General features: G+C 37.4%; 1 protein-coding gene across 1 annotated transcript; it reads right to left on the bottom strand.

Annotated features, from left to right (window-relative positions):
* Positions 1-967: 967 nt before the first annotated feature.
* LOC113236541 (facilitated trehalose transporter Tret1-like) lies at positions 968-20,954 on the bottom strand. Its single transcript, XM_026472658.1, has 9 exons — positions 20,773-20,954; positions 19,471-19,629; positions 18,765-18,904; positions 15,467-15,699; positions 15,246-15,384; positions 12,608-12,734; positions 12,070-12,233; positions 5,311-5,449; positions 968-2,020 (listed from the first exon to the last, which is right to left on the bottom strand). The coding sequence occupies exons 1-9, from the start codon at positions 20,882-20,884 to the stop codon at positions 1,731-1,733; spliced, it is 1,503 nt and encodes a 500-aa protein (XP_026328443.1). The 5' UTR covers positions 20,885-20,954; the 3' UTR covers positions 968-1,730.
* Positions 20,955-21,978: the final 1,024 nt, after the last annotated feature.

Raw genomic sequence — 21,978 nt, 5'->3', positions numbered from 1 at the left:
TACTATGAAATATTCTTTATTGCACATTAAAATTACAACGACAACACATAGCAGTAATATAAGTATCACAGAGTAAGCCAGTGTACAATATGCGGCCTTATTGCTAAGTAGCAATTTCTTCCAGGCATCCTTAGGTTAGAAATTTAAGAGTTGGAAATGGGGGTGCAGCCAAAGATATGCAGCCAGAAAGATATCTTGTAATGAAAGCGTTTAAAATAAATAGACTACTCATCAATAAAGTAAATATATAAATAATAATAATAACTACATATATTATTAGAACGTATGCATAAATATTGATATATAATAATAATAAGGTTACTTATATACTTTTGTAGGACAATAAAATAAATTATAAATAGTAATAACAATTAATAAATGTACAAAGGAAGATTACACCACTAAGCAAACAGCAAATAAAATTAAGAGAATGGAGCGAAAAACAAGAATTAGTAGTTATGGAAATGTTATTCCTTAGCGCGTCTTTTTAAGGAATCAAGAGAAGGAGATCGTCGAATTGATTCAGGGACAGAATTCCATAGCCACATAGCAGATACAGAGGGGAACATGTTTAGTATGTATCAGAAGTGTAAGTGTATCAGAAGACCGAAGAGGACGGCAGGGCGTAGATGAGTGAAAAGTAAAACGTTCTTTAAGATAAAGAGGCGTAAAGGCATAGAATAAAGTAGAGTTAAGAACGGAAAGTGTGTGAAGGTCTCTACGCCGGTGGATGGGCAGCCATTGAAGTTGTGCGCGAAAGTCAGTAGCAGTAGTGGTTGTCTTAAATTTTCTTTCCGTACTTACTATTTTAAACAGCAAGCCCACTATTATTCTACGTACTCCTTCACAAACATTTTCTATAGCTAATACAGTAAAGTTGACAAATGAGCCCTGTCAGTTTTGTATATTTAACACGCCATAAGAAAAAAATAAAAAGAACATATTTATTAGACATTATATTGTGATTACGTTTGTATAAAAGATTATATTAACAAAAATATTACAACACTTGAAATGAGGTCTCAAATACATCTAATGTTTTCAACCAATACCAAAAAAGTAGTGAAGAGCCTGCGTCGTTTGCGGTGCAAGCGAAGTAAATGGGCTATTGCTTCTCAATATCATTTATTATTGCACCATTTGCACCTAAATGTCCGATTAAAAGGAAAATATAACTGTAAATATTCCATTTTAATCGCATGCCAACTAGAGGGGTTATCGTTTGCATCCGGGCGGTACATCTACCGGGGCCCATGGGCTGCACTCGCGCTGGTGACATATGCTGTACTCTATTTTCTTAATAAAATACACATCAGCACATTTTGTTACGATCTAATACAATTACTGCACTTATTCTCTTGGTATCCAAACACGGACAACCACATGACGAAACAATCGAATAATATAAGTCCTTTGACACTATACGCATGTCATTGGACAACGAGGCCCATGACATCTTAATAATTATTATGGTGTCTTATGTATGGTAGTATCTTATATAGAATGGCTTCCTGAATACAATATCTCTGCCTAGTGGCAGAAATTCGACTAGCGTGCATTTAAAAATAACGTTCTATAATACGTATTTCCTCGCCTTACAATTTAAATAACATTTGTACGCATTTGTCTTCTCATTTGTATTCCGACCTAGTCCGACCGTTGATGATGAGTGTAATAATTTTAATTTAATAAACAATATTTGTATTCTGCATTTCCATATTACGAGTAGTTTACTCTTGCTCATTTATTCTTGGCCCATTCGTTGGAACTTTTGTAACATTTGGAACACTGTCTTTAAAATGCCTTTGTAAGGTAATATTGGGTAGATCTTTAATTGTTTTATTACGTTTTAGCTTTGCAAAAACATTTATAATCGTTTGGAAAATACCATATTCACTGCTTGTAAGTATCGCTGAGCTGGGCGCCAAAGCGGTTGGCAAGGGTTTCTTGTAAAATTGCTCAATTTGATAAAGAGTCAAATGTCTTGTTTCTGGTAAGACGATGCTTATAAAAACAGCTCCTGAAAATTGAGTTAATTATGTTTTTCAAATCTTAACGAGCTTATCAATAGATTCATCATCATCATCATCATCAACAACCCTTTTTACACGGATCTCCTCTCAGGCGACGGTTCATAGGCCATAGTCCCTTACGCTGGCCTAATGCAAGTTCGGAACTTCGTATGTTTTCAGAGAGTTGTGAACCTTCTTCGACGTTCAGATTTCGTCATGATGTTTGCCTTCACCGTAAAGCTTATGGTAAATATGAAATTAAATTTCGCACATAAATTCCGAAAACTCAGAAGTGCGAGCTCAAATTCGAACCAAACGGCCTGTGCTTGAGAGGCAGTAGGTCAAACCTTAAGGGCGCATTTATTCGATACGAATTTCATCGCGCTCACCCCGTGCGGTTGCCGAGCGGTCGCCGCGCAGCGACCGCGCGCGCTTTTACGTTTTAACTTAAATGAGCGTGCCGGACACGCGGGCGAGATTAGCTTGAGTTTGGACTACGCGGCGGACCGCGCGGCCTAGTATTATTCAGAGGAATTTAAATGTTGTTGCCTATTACCCCGTACTACTATTTATTATTATTTTTTCTTTCCATAAAGGAAAAGGCAAAGGTTTTACACCATACAAGTCAAGTCTTGGTACATTATTCTTTTTTGGTACATGAAGTTGAATTACGTTTCTGTAAATATGGCCGCCACAAAGAGGATAGGCAATTTGAGGCGGCGTGCTTTGATTGACTCGGGATTCCTTAGAACGGGTCGATACGGGTATTTTAGTTCAAGATTCGTATAATTTCGCGTTTTAATCTTCGATTAAGGCACAATAGCACTATCCTATTCCACTTTAAACTAGATTTCACAAAATAATTGAAAGACAAAATAAAAACGACACTTTTCCCTCCAAAAGGTCCAGAGCGAACCCCTACCATTTATTTAACTTTTGACGTATGCATGCCTCCGAAATTCCGTAATTTTTTATTTACAACCATAGACAAAAAATGCAATACTGCCTGGACTCTTTTATTTTTTAATTTTAGTGCAACGACGTGCTCTTTAGCTACGATATTTATCGGGCCCACAGATTATGTAACGAAAATTATTCAAGTTGATAAATTGTGGTACATGTCTAATAAATTATAATGAAATGAAATAAATTATTTATTTATTTATTTATTATTGCATTGTCACACTTATTAATAATTTACGTACAGTGGTTTGTAAGTGTACATGTGATACCGTGTAAGGGCACAGTAAAGTAGAGAGGGCACTCACTTATTATTAAATATAATGGTTTACAATCATATATCATCATATAGAGGTACAATCATATTATTTATGATGACTTATTCAATATGGTAAACACCATATTAAATAAATCATCACATATCATACACAGATAAATTGATTAAAAAGAAGGATGTCGAAGTATTTTTAATTAATTTTGATCATTGAAAAATTATTGAATGTTATAATAACTTTTATTTATAAGGAAGTCTTTTAAATATTTAGAGAAAATCTTAAATTCTTACGGCGGGTAGCTGGAACTCAAGTTCAATGATTCGGTAGCTCTGGATCTTATCGGTTACGTGGTAAAAGTACCACTACTACCGCTAGACGGCGCTGTAAATTTTTTGTTGTATTGATGGATGACAATGGCTTTTTGATCATCTGATTTTTAGGTTACAAACAATGTATTTAGGCATCTGCTCACCTTACAAGCTCAGTGGTCGCAGGCCCTTACTGTATTTAGATGTGTTCAATAAACACTGCAGCTTATCCGCAGATCTTTACCACGTTTTAAGCCGGTGTATTGGTGTTCAACGATTTATCACATTTTTCGGTGTTACTGTTAAGGATTTCGCAGATAACACTTCCACTAACTCTTCTTGATATAAATACTTAGTTTTTGTACACTACACACGATTTTAGCAGCAAATACTATTTTAGTAAATCGTTATTAAAATAGTAAATTATTAATAATTATAATAAATTCTTACTGTTTATTATAATGAATTGTCTGATTCTTCTCCATATGAACGGGAATCATCACTTGAATCCTCATTAACATTATTTATTAATTCTTGAATACACAAATTGTCAGACGCAACATCACGATCTTAATCGGACAATATCTTCTTTATGGAACCCGCTCATAATCACGATTAAAACTTCTTCATAAATAAAATCAATTCTTTTAAAAAATTTAATCGGAAACGCATTAGCACATCACTAATTGATTAGAAATCGATCTGTCAAAAGTTAAATAAATAGTTGGACGGACTATAGTAAATAGAATCCACATTCGCTATTCATGTACATGAAGGCGTAGTAACTGGGCGGTCGCCGCGCGAAAACTTTTTCGTTTAATTGGGCGCTTAGGATACCACGGCGCTATTAATAGATTAGTAGATAGTTATTAAGTACAAATATGGTCTCCTACAACAGTGTAGGAGACCATATATATAATGTATATATAGTGTACTATATCAATTCGTCTGCGTACTACTGCCAGACACAGCTCTCCAAAAGAAAAGGTTTACGTCATTGTCCACTATCTTGTCAATACAATTAGAGACTTCATGGGTAAGTTTCAGGTTAGTTTTCTCCACCTAATTTCGGTGGTAAATCTGTTATTAAATATTCCAATAAATTATCGTGAAATATTGAATAAGATTTCAAGATACCACATGCGAATATTATTTCATGATAATATCCTAGAATATTTAGGTAATACAAAATTGCCACCGAAATTATAAAAATTAAATAAATAAAACTAAGGTCAACACCGCAATTTCTATGGTAGTTTTAGTAAGGCAACATCGATCACTAGTGATTGAATGAATGACTGCCATCATTGCCAATCCGCCGACACCCTATTGAGACTCAACTGCAATTGCAACAGGATTTTAGCAGATCATCATCATCATATCAGCAGGAAGACGTCCACTGCTGAACATAGGCCAACCCCCATAGATTGCCACTAGCCGGTCGGACGCAACAAGCACCCATCGGTTACCCACCACCCTTACCAGGTCATCCGTCCATCTAGTAGGTGGCCGTCCCACTGAATGCCTTCCGGTTCGTGGTCTCCATTCGAGAACTTTCTGCCCCAACGGCCGTCAGTTTTCACACACAGTTTTCGGCAGTCAGCTGCCACTTCAACTGCCACTTTTAGCAGATAATAGTTGTTAATTATTATCGTAATATTAATATGATCTTAGTGGAGTCTCAATGGAATTACAATGTCCCTTTACGCCATAAGTACCATATAATAAATACTTAATGTAAAAATCGCGTCTTACCTAATATAGAGAATATACCAAATAATAATATAGTATACGGCAGGGTAAGAGCACGCTTCATAAAGGGAAACGACTGTATGCAGACAAACATTATCAAATTTGTTACCGCTATCATAATACCACCAAGAAGACCACGGAACTGAAATTAAAGTTAATTTCATTATAGTGATTATCATGATCTTTTTTACTACCATGATGTTCATTTGTTAAAGGTTGTTAGTATTGTAAAAATAACCCTGTATAATAAAATAAAATAAATCAAAATATACACACTCACACACTCACTCACACACTCATAATTCGTGTTCCATTTGAATGCAAATATACGTACTGGAGGTTTATTCTTTTCCAACGCAAAAAAAAAATTCGATCGAAGTTTCGCACGTTTCTTACCACAAAATTCCATTTAAATGCGAAATTTCGTTCGAACGAAACTCGTCTGACGTTTAGTTTTTCGTTACTCTAATTCATGAAAGGTCCGAATTCGTTCGAATTTGGACAGATAATTCCTCGGAATTATAATGTGAAATTGACGAAACTTAAAGTGCTACCTTTTGATTTTCTTAAATGTGAATTTTGTTAAAAATTTTATTGCAATGACTGCAACAATGCTTTTGGTGATCGAGACTCTGCGTGTAGAACGTTCAGAGCATATAGAAAGAACTGTCGTCGCCGCCAGTGTAACCAACTACGTATAAATGAAATTTCCGACTTAAAAGTTTGTAGGAAATTACAGACACAATCCGCAATTTTTTATTTATCATTGCATTTCACAATGCATATTTTTGTTTGAAGAGTAGTGCCAAGAAATAGTGCCCTTATCACATTCAAAAGAAAGACGTCGTGGAAACGAGCTCACGATTGTTGTTCTCGAGTTGGGAGAAAATGAACTCCAAACTGAAAGAAGGTTGCCTCTGAATTAGCTTCTACTTCAGCTCAAGCTCTGCAAGTCGGCCGAAGAACAAGAGTGTTAGTGCAAATTTCGGAAAACATGGACAAAACAAAGTTCTACCCAAGGAAATAAAGATTGTGCAAGCTGAATAAATAAAATCAGTTTACTGCATTGTATTGTTGCTTTTTTTTTTAGGAGATAATGATTACGAAAAATCTCAAGAGCTTCAAATGCCTTCATTTTGATATTCATAATGTAAATATCACAGACCACTGCTAAATATTATATAAACGGTACTCTTCAAATAAATCGGATAACAATGAGTATTTTATAGCGTCTCGACCAATTACTTCAAAAATATATTTATATTTGTTTTATTTATATTTTCTTCATGAATATTCATGTCATCACAATAAATGCTTAACGGACCACATATTAAAAGTAAAATTTAAAAATAAAGCAAAACAATTGTATTAATTTTACGTTAAAATACAAACTGAATTTACCGTAGTTGACATCAAAAAAGACCTAGACAATTCATTTATTCCATTCGTTCACGAAAATGAGTGAGTAAGTGTTTTTGCTTAGACTATATTTTTTTCCATCCTCTAAGGGTTTTTGACGAAATTTCGTTCGTTAACGAAGTTTCGTTTTCAAGAAAGAGAGTAGACCTCCTAATTTAGTTTTCTCATAATTCTGTTATCTCTTCTTTCCCTTTTATTATTTCTATGTTATAATGTAATAGTTATTAATTGCACCTACATAGGGTAACCTGGTACAGGTTCCGATCTCTCACATTGACCTAACACGTTGTCATTTCAGCCTTTGTATGGACTTTGTATTATAAGATCAATACCATTGTGATTGGAAATAAATAATTATTATATTTTTTTTGTCAAATTACTCTACTAGTTTGTTATAATTTTTAATACACAGATAAAATACAAAGAAACTTCCTTCAATCTGACAGGACTTGAACCTGCGTCTGTATACTAAACTAGGGTCACCGCGAACCGCTTTGCGCTACAAATCGAGTCAGCGGATCCTACAAAGGATCAATTTTTTCTTCCATACAACTTGAGCCAAAGATGTACCTCAAGCAATGTAGTGGAACCGATGATGGATAGTGCAACAATCATGAACAGTTTTGAACTATGCCTACCGCCAAAAATAAGGAAACGCTAATTATTTTATTTCACTTTCATAATTTTTGATAGATGAGGAAGACGTCGGTTCAATTTTGACAGCCCTCTTTATTCGCCATTATCGCGGTGCGAAATAAGTCGGTAATACCAAATTTAAAAAAAAACAACGGAATTCATTTAAGGACCGCGCCTCAAGAACTTTTTATTTAATCATATTTGAATGTGGTATTTAAGAGTGTGTTTTGGTATTATTTTAAGCATCTAAACAAAACATAACCGTAAATGAATAACATAACGTCTATTGGAAAATTTGAGGTATTTATTACTGGATTTTATTTAGCTGTTTAACCCAGTCATGGACATTTTTGTCCATAATCGGATTTTATCATTAAAAAGATTTAACTACTTGTGTTTATTATCCTTATAAAGTCAGACTTTTAATTTAGTAGCTTGTTACATTGTTTTAAGTCTACACAGTAATGGAAACAGTGTCTGTCACTAGTCGTCTGTTACTGGACTTGATTTTTTTAGCCAGATAACCAGTCACAAATCGGTTTTAAGAAACATTCCTTTAGAAACAAGTTTAAATACCATGCAAGATCTCTTTTTTTAAGATTAAATTAATTAATTTTGCTTTTAAGCTAAATTAATATGAACTATTATAAACTATGTGTTGTGACTATGATTGGAAACCGTCCATAATTGGAAATTGGAATGACCATATAAGGATACTCAAACAGGGTCAACTTTTTCGCGAATAAAATTTTTTTCTTTGTCAATTGATCTGATTTAAGCACTTTCAATCAGTATTTGTAGCCTTTTTAATCAATTAAACCTTCCATCGAGTTCCACAGGGTAACTCATCTTAAATTAAAAGACTAAAACAAAAAATAAATCCTTAAACCGTCCATGATTGGTTCCACTACCTTGTTATCACATATTTTTAATAAAAAAAATACGGCGAATTTATAACATGTCAATTATTGGCAACGAGTATATAACCAGAAATAGAGACGAAATAAGGGCCATATATTCCTGGTAAACATTAGCAACAGCTCTTATAAGTATCAACTCCCGTTTGGACTGAAATATAGACCGGCCAACTACTGACCTATATGTACGTCTCCGTATATTCCAAAAAATATTCTGTATTTATTGTAATAAAGATATTAATCTCTAACAATGCCGTGCTATTCTATTCGGTGGCGAGGGAAAAACAACAAAACATCTAATTACAAATAAACTTAATCACATTTCATCGGTAATTAAATATTAAATATGTAATTTTGCAATTTTCGTTCATTATAGCAAAGCTCAAGTTAACTGGTCGATTTGAAGTGATACAGTTGACGACACCCATTGACGCTTAGACTGTGGAAAATAAAGGATATGTAATGTTGACATATATAAATCAGACATTATATGTATATGATGCATTTCGACGTTGAAAACATAAACATGTTATTGTCTTTGTTTAAGTATTGCGAGCCAAAAGAGATAGCATTACATTGGTCTGTGTCAAACACGGGAATTGAAAATACGTAACGTCATCTTAAATGCCAATCGTGTCCATTTCGCAGTACATGAGGTACATGATACGGTTGTCAAAGGGGAGTACATTAAATGTCAAAACAAATGTTTTTCCAAGAAATTTATTGAATTATTCGCACGTATTGCAATAAAATGGGCAATGGACTCTTAATATTTTACAGTGAGAGCAATTAAGTATTAATAAAAATTCGTCGCTGCAGCATTACGGGATGTGGCATTTGAAAAAGCGAAGATCGACCGAATGTTACATTGTACAGGCACGTGTTATTTTTCTGTCCATAAATCACACAAAAGCCCAATTATCTCATTTAGTTAGACATATTTAAGTGGTTTATTCATAAATCTTGCCAAATTTTGCTTTGGTTTCTTCAGATTGCCTGTTTGTTTGTATATTTTGATGATTGTTGTTAACAATAATTTTGAGATAGTGTTGTTCTTGGATGCGTACATACACATTATCGATGTTCTGTTATTAAAATAATGTGAATTATTTTAATAACAGTACGAGGTTTTTATTATTTAATTTTTAAAATTTCAAGTTTACCTACAAATCAAAAACGAAAAAAGAATGGTTGGAAATCATACCGCCATATAATAGTGCCGAATATAAACATTGAATCAAAGACCATCTTCATTTATTCGCTTCATTTTTAAGAGTCTAATTTTAACATAACTTTGAATGTAACTAGATTACATGATAATTCAATTCCATCATTCGGTTTATTGGTAAATAATTTTATTATAGATTAAACAAGACTCATTTACTAGGTATTCTCAACAGTTTATACTAACACTGTCGCTTGTTACATCTCCTGTTATACCATGTTTTAAGCAAATAAACGTATGATAATATATTATAATATTATTATTGATGATAAATATTACTATTTTCATTTATTTCCAAAATTATATGGAAGTATTAAAGATTCACTTAAATCAGTTATGACTTATCGATAGATTATAGTACAACACTAAAGAAATCCGCTATTTGTTCGTTCAATTTTTGTTTAGGTATGCACGTTCATTCCGTAGTCAGGGCAGCTCCTTTCTTTTATTTTTTTTCCATCCTCTAAGCATTGACGACACCCGTCTATTGTTTCGAACTCGGGCTAGCCAATCGGAGCGCAGTTGTCACAGTAATGATATAGCAGAATAGTTTTCAAACCAATTAAATAACATTTCGTCTCCATTTCTGGTTATATACTCGATGATTATTATTGGCAACACAACATTTATACATGGCAATGTCTATATTTCAAATGGTAGGTATCCAGCTATCGGTAATATTTAAAAAAATAGGTCTAATCGTCTTACTTAATAACCACTACATCTTTTATAATTTATTCATTATGAGTCTATTATTATAATAGTACTATCTAATAAGGTTGGCTAAAAGACTATGTCAATACGATACGATACGATATCACATAGGACATGGTCGACATGTCGACGTCATAGACTTTTTTATTCCTGTGTTTCATTCTTAGGGTCGTATTCCAGAACTCTACTCAATGCTCAAGTCAGGACTTGAGCAGATTTGAGTATGATTTCAAGCACTGGAAATACGACCCTAATCGCAAGGACTTGAGTATGATTTTCAGTGCTCACTGCAATACTCAAGTCCTGGCTTGAGTATTGAGTAGAGTTCTGGAATACGACCCTAAGATGATTAAGATTATAGGTGCTTCGTTTGATTCGCGCCTCTGGAGTATTACTATTTTGAGTTTTTGATATATTCATCATTGAATTGTTGCTATTCTTTACGGACATTCTCGCGATCGAACGCCTCTAGATCGATCCCGATGATTATTATTAAAGCTACAATGAAAGCTGTCAAATCACGACAATGTACGTATCGTCGAACGCAGTATTATTTATTTATATAATTGAAGAAATTCATTTTTCAACATTTTTTACTAAAATTAAAAAGATTTCAGTAATGAATACGTTCGTATATAATTTTAGAAATTTTTTGACATAACTTGTACCTCGGTACATAATTGGGGCCAGAAATGAAGGGATCCTTTGTCTAAGTGTTTGTCATAGCTATTTTCTACAGGGTTTTTCGGTGGCAGCGGTTGCCCTAGTTTGGCATACACATACAGGTTTGAGCCCTACAGAACTCGAAGGAATTTTTCTGTGTTTGCTCTTTGTGTTAATAATTATTATAATAAAAGTTAATTTTTGTAGAAATTGCAAAAAATATACATACGTGTATACTTGGCACATCTTTTACGAGTATACATAAATGCTAGTAACTTGGTCGAATTGATGATATATATAAATCAACTCATCCGTAGAACAAAGATCTATGTGCAAGACTACTTGTTTTCAGGACATAGTACATTTCGTCCGTTTTTCTTCGCTGTGGATGTCAGATCGACCGTGGTTCGATTTTATATTTCCGAAACGAAATATATAAATTCCCAAAACACCTTTACATAGGACTTAGTTTGAATAACGAAATTATTCTCGTAACGTACTTGTTCTCTTTTTGCTAATAATCACATACGAATTTTTCTTCGGATGAGTCGAAATGTATGTAGGTATGTGTATTTCATATATTCAACTACATCTACATTAGTATATACGCCACATCTGGATATAAATACCTTTATCTACTTTGGCAATTAAAAGACGTGATAACCATAGAATTGCTCGGTGCTTCTTCGCTTTAGAATAACATCACCAACTATGGTGAAACCACGTACAGTAAAAAAATTGTTATACATACTGCCATCATTGTTATAACTAACGTAATCGAGTTTTTTAGCGAAATTGAGTTATTCATACATCTGGGATTAGCAAAACGAGATCTAGTGAGTAGAGAGAGGAGGAATTTCGCACACAAATTCCGAGAAACTCAGAAGTGCGAGACCGGATTCGAACCCACGACACTTTACGCGAAGCAATAGGTCAAACCATTAGGCTACCACGGCTTCAATTCATGCGACATTTTATAACTCTCTTATTTAAAAAATATATTTAAATATATATTTACTTATTTACTTATTTAAATATATATCTTTTAAAAGTTCGTAGAATTTATAAACCTGTCCTGAAAAGTTGTCGTTTTGCATATTATGTGGCCTTATTATATCAAAAGTGCGACATTTTCCTCGATAAGTAATTACGTTATGGTTTTACTTTGGATTCTTTTATGTGACTTACCTGCAAAGGAATTAGTTCAAATGCAATCAATATAGGTAGACTGTAATAACCAATTGTACCAAATGCAACGTAGATAATTAAAGCTAATTGCGGGACAACAGACTCTTTAGTGGAATATAAAAGGTAGATACTTAAAAGTATGCACGTAACTGCCACACCTAGGGCTGAAAAAGGACAAAATTAAGGTCTAGATTATTGTTAAAAAATAACAAATACCATTATGGTTCCTGATAATAAAGGGCGAGCAAAGAATTGTGTTAATCTGAATGTAAAGCAATGCTATGCTTATATTTTAAGTTAGAATATAGTAAAAGTGCACGTAACCCGTAACAGTGCCTCTAGCCCTCTACCATAATTTTATAGTGACAGTTATCGCCAGCGACCGCGTAAAATGTTTGTATACAAAATGTTGTTTCTTCTTGTGACTGGTAGAGGCGCTGTATAATTTGCTATTACAATTTAAGTAAGTTATTTAAGTAAGATCAACGACCTGACAATAACTTAACGCAGCTTACGATACTAACGAGGAGTAACTAACCAGAAAGTATTGCCAAAGGTCGCCGCTTGATTTTAAACAAAATAATTGATGTTAAAATGCTAATAATACTTCTGGTTGCACCAAGGGCAATATTTCCGGCGTGTGGGTCGACAGACGATCTGCACTCCTGCAAATAATTAAATAAAATAATTTGTTTATTTTCACTCGCAAAAACAGCTTGTTAATGAGACTGCACTATTACAGGTCTTGTAGTTGGCACATGTAGGATAACCAGCTAATAGAAGCGTATATACATATATTTTGGCCTTTAAAAATTACTTAATAATGCTAAATTCGTTAACACCACCAGTCAAGTACACTTAAGCGACGAGCACGTTGAAAGCATTGACGCGGCAAAAGATTATAAATGGGTAATATAGCTTTTTCTGAATATCGTATCGAAACCATATATCAATATTCAAAATCGGATTTCGAAACTATATATTTTCTGAAACTACATATTCATGGATACAGCCCGCGTGCGCGCTGCGTTGATACATTGCCGTTACTGATATGCGAAATCAGATCTCGAAACTATATATTATTGGATATAGTTTACAAGAGTTACCAATGTTAGTATACAGTTTCGTAGACGAACAAAAAACGGTTTCGCGTTGATATCCACTCAGTGAATCTATAGTGAAAATCTGATTTATTTATTTATTCCTGGAAGCACTATCGAAGTAATATCGGTATATAGTTTGGAAAATATATGATTTCGTGTTGGTACCCACTCTGTAATCGCTCGGCTTGATTCGGCATCGCTATAAAATACGCGATGCGGAGCAATATCGATATATAGTTTCTAAGATATACGATATCGGATTTTCGATATTGCCACAATACATAGTTTCAATAACTATATACGATGTGTAACGCCCATTCCTACAAAAGATGTGTGTCACGATCATAGCAAGTGGAAGGCTGGTCTTTATTTTACCGCTTTGGGATAAGGACGTAAGTGTATGTATGTATTTAACATCGCATGAAACCACAATAGGAGTGGCTGATTAAAAATGAGTTCGTGGGTAGACTAGGTTCACGATAGGTATGACCTATGATGCCGAAGCCACGAACTGTAAACGGACCTCCGTATTGTATCAAGGTTGATATAGTAATAGGTATTACTGATATACCGAGGTTGCGCTTGTGTTATTTATTTTATTAATTCTATGTGGAGCAAGAGTGGAAAAATGAACTGCATGAAAAATATTCAACACAAGCGCAGCAATTTTATTTTTTTAATAATTAATTTTTTATTTAATATTATTTTAATTATATTTGACCATCGCCGGGATCGTGAAGTAGCAAATTAATTTACTTCCATTTTTTTTAACATGGACCTCCGCAAAATAACGCCTGAATCTATAAATTACTTAAACACTTAAATTTTATCCAGTAAGGAAAAAGTACAAGGACGTGAGGCGCACTATAAGTTTCCGGAATTAATAATAAAAAAAATTCTATAAATGGTCAGAAATGAATTTATTGTTTCTCAAAATATTCTCCGTTAGCGTTAATGCACTTTTTCATACGAATGAACCAATTTTGAAAACATATTTTTCATACTCTTCGACAGTCTCTTCAGGTGATGATAATCGTTGACCGCATAACTGGTTCTTAATTTTTGGAAATAAATAAAAGTCATAAGGTGCCAGGTCGGGACTGTACGTGGGATGGCTCATAATGTCAACATTGTTCACCTTCAAAATTTCATTTGTCTGTCTGGCCGTGTGGGAACTGGTATTACCGTGGTGCAAGATGATACTGCGTTTACGGTTATTTTTACGGAGTTTGTCAATAACTTCCAGCAAACAAATGGTCGTGTACCAGTCACTATTCACGGTACAACGATTCTCCAAAGCAACAGTAGCCACGTGTTCAGTTTTATTAAAAAAAGAAGCAATCATCCGCTTAGAGGCACTTTGCACGCGCGCCACTTTGGTTGGTTTCGGCTCATCTCATACGCTCGATTTTTTTCGATTTCATCACCTGTTACTATCTCCCACAATAAATTTGACGCCCCTTCGTTGAATCTGGTAAGCATGGCATTGCACCAAGTGACGCGATCGTTTTTTTGAGCCTCAGTCAAAGTGTGTGGGATCCAGAGCACAGCTTTTTCACACCCAAATATTTGTGAAATATTGATTGTATTTGACTCATACCTATGCCTAAAGATGTGAAATGAATCTCATGGTACTCGTATGTTACATGCCTGTCTGTTTTGATCATACGGCGCACCGCAACCATTTTTTTTGTTGTTCACAGCAGTGGAAGGGTATCACGAAATTTGTCACTGAGATTCACAAAACCGCGTTTGAATTCTGCAAACCAGCTATAAATAATCGTCTTGCTTCATCGCCAAAAGCAGTTTGAAGCCGAGCGAAGCTCCGCTGAGCTGTTAAATTACACTTAAAATCGTAGAAAATCATACTACGAAAATTTTCACGAGTTAAATCCATGGTGATGTAGACAACCAGTTTCTAAAATGACGCCCCAATGTAAAAACAAGTGACAGTCAGATGGAACAAACTGTATTCTACAGCCAAAGAGTTCCATTTTCAAATGTTGTAATTACTTTTTAAATATTGTTTATGTAAGTGGCCAGTTCCGGAAACTTATAGTGCGCCCTATGTACCTTTAATATCTCTATAGTGTAAAAAAATAAAATTGTTATTCCTGAAAATTGCGCAAAAATTATATAAGGAAACACAATCCAGAACGGCTTGCAAGCGGCCGGCTTGAATAAAGATCTAAACAGCTCTTTCGTTGTCAGTCTGAAACATAATATTTTTTTTTTATTATTTTATTTTAATGTACTTTAACTACACTTCACAAAAAAAGATACAAAATTATAACCTACGAATCTGATTCATGTCTCTGAAGTACAGCAAACTTTCCATTTCTTTGTTTATGTTGTAATTAGGGCCTCTAAATTTCTGCAAAGTTATTCTTGCTTTCGCCATAGTGCTCGTCATAAGGACGTAGTATGGCGTTTCAGGGAGAAAAATGTTAGCCACTAAGAAAATTAGTGAATATATACCACCAATTAAGCTGAGAATACGCCATTTTAACACAGAACCAAGCGCAGCCTGAAAAATACATAAAAATAATGGTGACGCTAATATTTTCCTTCATTTTTAATAGCTTTTTATAGCTATCCCGTCTAAAAACTTTGTGCACGCTACTGGGCTTAGCATAATTTGGGACACAACACTCGTTCACTTTCCGTAAAAACCAACTGGGGCGTTTTGAGGGCTCCACCTACATCTTGGAGCCCAAGCTAACCTCACCTGCAAGTGGTGCGCCTGCTGATAGACGGACGAGGCTCTAGCGAGGGGTTTTCCCTTTCGGGGGTTGGGAGGTCAGACGGCAGTTGCTCCCGTAAAAACCAACACCGCCACATCAACTTATGGAAGTCGTCAACAGAAGGATATTGCATAGGGATAGGGCGCCGCCGCAAAACGGCGCGCAGGAGCCTCGCCCGACTTCTGTGGCAAGTGGACTAGGGCTACCGTGTTAAGGGTGGGCACGGTTAAAGAGGCGAGCCCCTACCCATCACAGGAAGCTCCGTTTTGCCACGTGGAACATTGGCACGCTGACTGGACGCGCAAGGGAGCTAGCAGACGTGCTTTCCAGGCGGAGGGTCGCCGTGGCGTTCCTCGGTGACTCGGTGGAAAGGCAGCAGATCCCGGTTCATTGGGAATGGCTACACGATGATCTACACCGGTGCTCCTGGGAGCGAGAACGGGGTGGCCGTGGTGCTCTCCGAGGAGTTTCACGATCACGTCCTGGAAGTGAAACGCTTTAGCGACCGGCTTGTGGTAGTGAGGGTGCTTATCGAAGGGGTCGTGACCTACTTGATAAGCGCCTACGCACCTCAGGCCGGTTGCAACGACACGGACAGGGCGAGGTTCTGGGATCAACTCGGGGAAGTGCTGAGTGCCATTCCTTTGTCGCAGCAGTCGTTTTGGGTGGCGACCTGAACGGTCATGTGGGTGAGGCGTGCGAAGGGTTCGAGCGGGTCCACGGTGGCCAACTGCAAGGTCATACCAGGTGAGAGTCTCACTGCGCAACATCGTCTTCTTGTCATGGATCTCTGTGTAAAGCCGGCCGACAAGCCCGCTGAGCGCTGCCGACGCCAAATCAGATCAGACAAGGTGGCGGCTTGATGGTACGACGTCACAGGAGTTCATCTCAGCGATCGGCGATAAATGTGCCGACACTGAAGGTGATCTAGTCCAGAACCACTGGGACAACATTCAGGCTGCCATATCTGAGGCGGCGAAAGCGGTGCTGGGCTTGTCCAAGGGTGGTCGCAAATGTGACAAAGAAACTTGGTGGTGGAACGACACAGTCCAGAGGGAGGTGAGGGTGAAGAAAGTCCTCTTCAAAACGTGGCAAGCGTCCGGATCTTCTGAAGACCGCGACGCATATAGGGATGCCAAACGTGCCGCTAAGAAAGCTGTAGCCAGAGCCAGACGGGACCACTTGCAGCCGTTGTACGACAAGTTGGAATCGTCTGAGGGGCAGAAGCTTATCTTTAAGCTGGCACGTTCGAGGGTCTTAGCGGCACAAGATATTTCTAAGTGTCGCTGCATTAAAGACCCTCATGGCAACCTTATATGCGAGGTCGACGCGGTGAAGGAGAGATGGCGCTCATATTTCCACGAGCTGCTGAATCAGCAGCACAGAGAGGTGCAGCCTCCTCCTCAGGTCCTCCCTCCGAATCATTTACTAGTGCGACCGGTAACGCCTGAGGAAGTCTACTTAGCTTTTCGTCCCATGAAGAATCGGAAAGCTGTCGGAGCCGATGGGGTTCCCATCGAGGCCTGGAAGGCAATGGGTCCCCGTGGTGTGGGCATCCTTACCGGCCTCTTTAATCGCGTGCTCCTCACCGGTAAAATCCCTAACCAATAGAGACTGAGTATTATCACTCCAGTCTGGATCCTGTTTTTGCCCTAAGGGTCATCATGGAGAAATACAGATTGAAGAATACGCCTCTGCATTTCATTCGTTTCTTGACATGCAGAAGGCCTTCGACTGTATCCCCCGTGTAATGATCTGGTGGGCACTAAGATCCATAGAGGTACCAGAAACTTACATTGACATCATCCGAGACATGTACCGTGATTCCCATTCCATGGTTAAGACTGCTGTTGGTGACACTGAACCCTTCCCTGTCACCGCCGGAGTTCACCAGGGCTCAGTTCTCAGTCCCTATCTGTTCAGCGTGATATTAGACGAGGTCTCAAGCTCCATCCGAGACACGCATGAGCAACCGCCGTGGATGCTTATGTACGCTGACGATATCGCGCTGGCGGATGCGGATAGAGGAAGACTGGTACGACGAGTGAATATGTGGAAGGAGTCGCTTGAGAACGGCGGTCTGAGACTAAATGTGGCGAAGACTGAGTACATGGTCTGCAACGCTACATATCCCCTACCCGTACGCATAGGCGAAGACGCGGTCAAGCCTACGGGCCAGTTTAAATACTTGGGATCTGTACTTAGCGCGTCCGGAGACATCGACTGCGACGTCAGAGCCCGAATCGCAGCCGCTTGGGCAAAGTGGCGTGAGGTGACTGGTGTCATTTGTGACCCCAAGATTAAGCTGAAAGGACAGGTCTATAAATCCATCATTAGGCCTGTCCTTTTATATGCCAGGGAAACGTGGCTTGTGGTACTTGAGCGCCATAAGCAGGAGCTGCGTGTCACGGAAATGAAGATGCTGCGCTGGATGTGTGGAGTTTCACGGAAAGACCGTGTCAGAAACTCCCGCATCCGCGGCAGCCTTCACGTCCGTGACATTGCAGATAAACTGCAAGAAAGCCGCCTGCGTTGGTACGGCCACATCTTACGGAAACCGGCATGCTACGTGGGAAACAAACTCCGCCGGGCCCCGGTAGAAGGGGCAGACCCAAGAAGTGCTGGCTTGACGTCGCCAAGGGTGATATGCGTGCCAATGGTCTCACCACTAAGGATGCCGAAGACCGTGCAAAGTGGAGGAGAAAAAGTAGGAAAGCGGACCCCGGGCTCCGCAGCAACACTGTTAAGGACGCAACCGGGACAACGCTCAGATGAGAGAGAGAGAGACTCGTTCACTTTTCGTATGTTCATATTATGTACGTATATTCGAAATTAAATATTTAGTAACCTCAATGGTCAGTCCCAGAGATATGCCTAACGTAATTAAGACACCGACAGTGGCTCGCATGTTTGGAAGGGTTATTTCAGTGATGTATGGTCGTGGCGCGCTGGTAGCCATTCCACATCCGATTCCAGCTATGGTTCTACCTAGAAAATTGTTTAACAACATTAAGTGGGCATGTAGAGGCTAATCAACCTAGTACATGGACAGCACTTATTTAGTACCACACTCCAAAATGTCACTACTTTGTGCGCTAGGGCTTATATTGATTAAATAAATAATTACACTTTATCACTGACGGCTGATCCCGTCAACTTTCTTGTATAAAAGCAAGTAGGGCTACGTTTAGGATGATTGCCATCATGAAAAAAAAAAATTAAAACTCCCTTTTCCTATTAGAAAATTAAGTGGCGACACTTACGAATATTTATACGAACAGGTCGGTGTCTATGCTGTCTTAATTCAGGCACATTCATCCATGTATGCGTGTAAATCATGAAATTGTGTCAGTATGTTGTTGATACAGCTACACATATAAAAAATTTGGGAATCGCACTGTAAAGCTCGTAGTAGGTTTTTTGAGATCCATGTAGCGAAACGGGGTAAGCCCGCCCTTACTATCATATTTTGGTATTTCATTTTACGCTAAACGTCGTTACTGTCCATGAACGGCTTAAGCAAGTGTAATAAACAATGTTGCAGTGTAGTTTACCAAGAATAATATCCTTAGGCGCCGTTGCACGCCAAGTGTACAACCAGCCTATAATCATGGGCACTTGACTGCAAACTAATGCTGGTTTTCGCCCGCATTTGTCCATAATCCACCCGCAAATAATACAACCTAGAGGGGCTGTGAGATTTATCACGCTGGCTGAAAAAAGCGTAAACATTAGACAACATCACATACGTCAATTCTGATTTATCCGATCCCTTCGGTACTACCGGTTTACTTCCCCGATCGGTCCATTTTCACTATTCGTCTACATTCCCAATCGGTCCACTTGTCCAAATGGTCCACTTTCCCGATTCGTCTATTTCCCATTTCGTCTACTTTGCCGATCGGTCCACTTTCCCAAAGTAAGTAACTAAAGCATTTGTGTTTTGGAAATACGAAACAACGACGGTACTACAAATACCCAGACCCGATACATTAATGAAAAGTTTTTCTACATTGACGCAGCCGGGGATCGAAACCGGGACCTCAGAGTTGGCGGTATCATGAATATCGCCGTGCAAGCTCCTCCACCACGGAGGTTTGTTCATACAAATAAAGTGCGCATTTGACATTCCTATCACGTGATGGAAAGTGACGATGAGGTCAAGATGCAACATGTCGCACCCTTAGCATGAAAGTAACCTGATTCGAAAATTAACTTTCAAAAACAAAAATTCGTAAAAAAGTTGAAATTATGTGTTGGGTCACTTTCATTGTAAAGGTGCGATGTAGAAGAAGATGTACCTGAAAGAACATGCACACCTAAACAATGCCTTTAGTACACTCTCGCCTTGAAAAGGTCCAAGTTATAGTGTTCGGGGGAATAAGTCCGCAGGCAGGGAATTCCACCAATAGCCTCTCAGCTCGCCATATAAATATAGAAGCAAAACGCTTCGTGCCAATCCCGGGAATGTTCACAACATAGGGATGGAACCTCATCCTACGTCTATCACCCAACGATGGAAAGGGGAAGACGGAATTAACTCATGCAATTCTATCGCACATTCTCCTTGATATATTCTGTAGAATACCGATAAACAGGCAACTTTACGACGTTGTCCATGGTTCTCCAGCTTCGCCTCTACTAGGTCGTCATAAGTTTATGCTAAATAAAAAGTATGAACTACCAAACATGTAAGTTAGAGCTTTTCACCCATCAAACTTACGACCAATGAAACAGAATGTTTTAAATTTGATTGTCTACAATTCGACTATCAAATGTAAATTAAATGTCACGGCTAATGAAATCCAAAAGAAAAATCAACTATATTTTATTTTAGTAATGAAAATAGTATTTACCAATCCAAGCTTTCTCGTATTCAGTCGGAGTTTCTATAGTTTCATCTCCTTTCAATGCTGGCAAAGTAACGGCGGAGAACCCAAATGCCATACCAGCACCAATAATGACCATACCCGCCCATACACCATAACCCAATTGTATCAATGAAGTTTTTGTCCAAAACCTTGGATACTCGATGATGGGCAAATCCGCTCGCGCCACCGAATGATCTTCTACATCCATTATATTGTTTTAACCCATTATATCAGATAATCCCAATAGTTATTCACTGCATGTAAACAATTCATATTTATCCTTTGGCACAATTTCAAAAAGTATACACAAAGAATGTAAAGAATTCAAATTATTGCGAAAAAGAAAATTCGAATCAAATTACACTTCTTTCTCTTGTAATTTAATCATAAAGGATGGAAAGAAATTTAATAGAACGTGTGTACAATATTATAATAGTTGTCTGTACGATTATGAGTCGACGTCATAATCATACAGACAACCATTCAATGATTGTATCGTCAAAGAGAATAAAGCTCACTGTACCCTTAGACTATGGATTTCTATCCTTTAAGACTGTACCACATCGAGCATATAACCAGTGCTCGAATGCTGTACCATGAATGACAACTTAAACTTTTGATTTACGCTGCTGGTATTCCTCGCCTGATCCTTTTTTTCTAATCCCGTTTCCAAATTTAAAAGTTTTCCCATTTTAACAATAGTAAGGCTAAAACGCTAAGCGCGAAAAGCCAGGAAAGATAAGAAAAATGTTTTGTTGACTTTATACAACATCATTGTGTTGACTTTTCCATCCTCTAAGTGTTGACTCCACATTTCTTACTACATTTTTTTTATGTCTCTTGGTACTTCGCGGTAAGCGTTTTAGCTACTTTTTTCTATGATAATCCCTGTGACATACATATATCACAAAAATCTACATAATATAACCTAGTAACGATGTCCACTAATTTACGTATTTTATATGGTATTTTTATTAATCTCGCTTTTAAGTGAATAAGTTTTATTTAAGCAAATACATAAAATTAGAATAAAAGTAACACCAAATTAGTGAAAAATGAGCAGATAAACTTTTTTTTTCAAAATTAATTTATTTTTACAACGTACAAAGGTTACTTCATTAGACTGCGTTTGCTAGAGATGAGGTATATCGATAATTTAATAAATAAATATATAAAGTTGGCGATAGTACA

This window comes from Hyposmocoma kahamanoa, unplaced genomic scaffold (genome assembly GCF_003589595.1).
Source record: "Hyposmocoma kahamanoa isolate Upper Pololo Valley unplaced genomic scaffold, ASM358959v1 92, whole genome shotgun sequence".
Classification (NCBI taxonomy): domain Eukaryota; kingdom Metazoa; phylum Arthropoda; class Insecta; order Lepidoptera; family Cosmopterigidae; genus Hyposmocoma; species Hyposmocoma kahamanoa.
The sequence above is the reverse complement of the archived record's forward strand: the minus strand, read 5'-3'. Positions and strand labels throughout refer to the sequence as shown.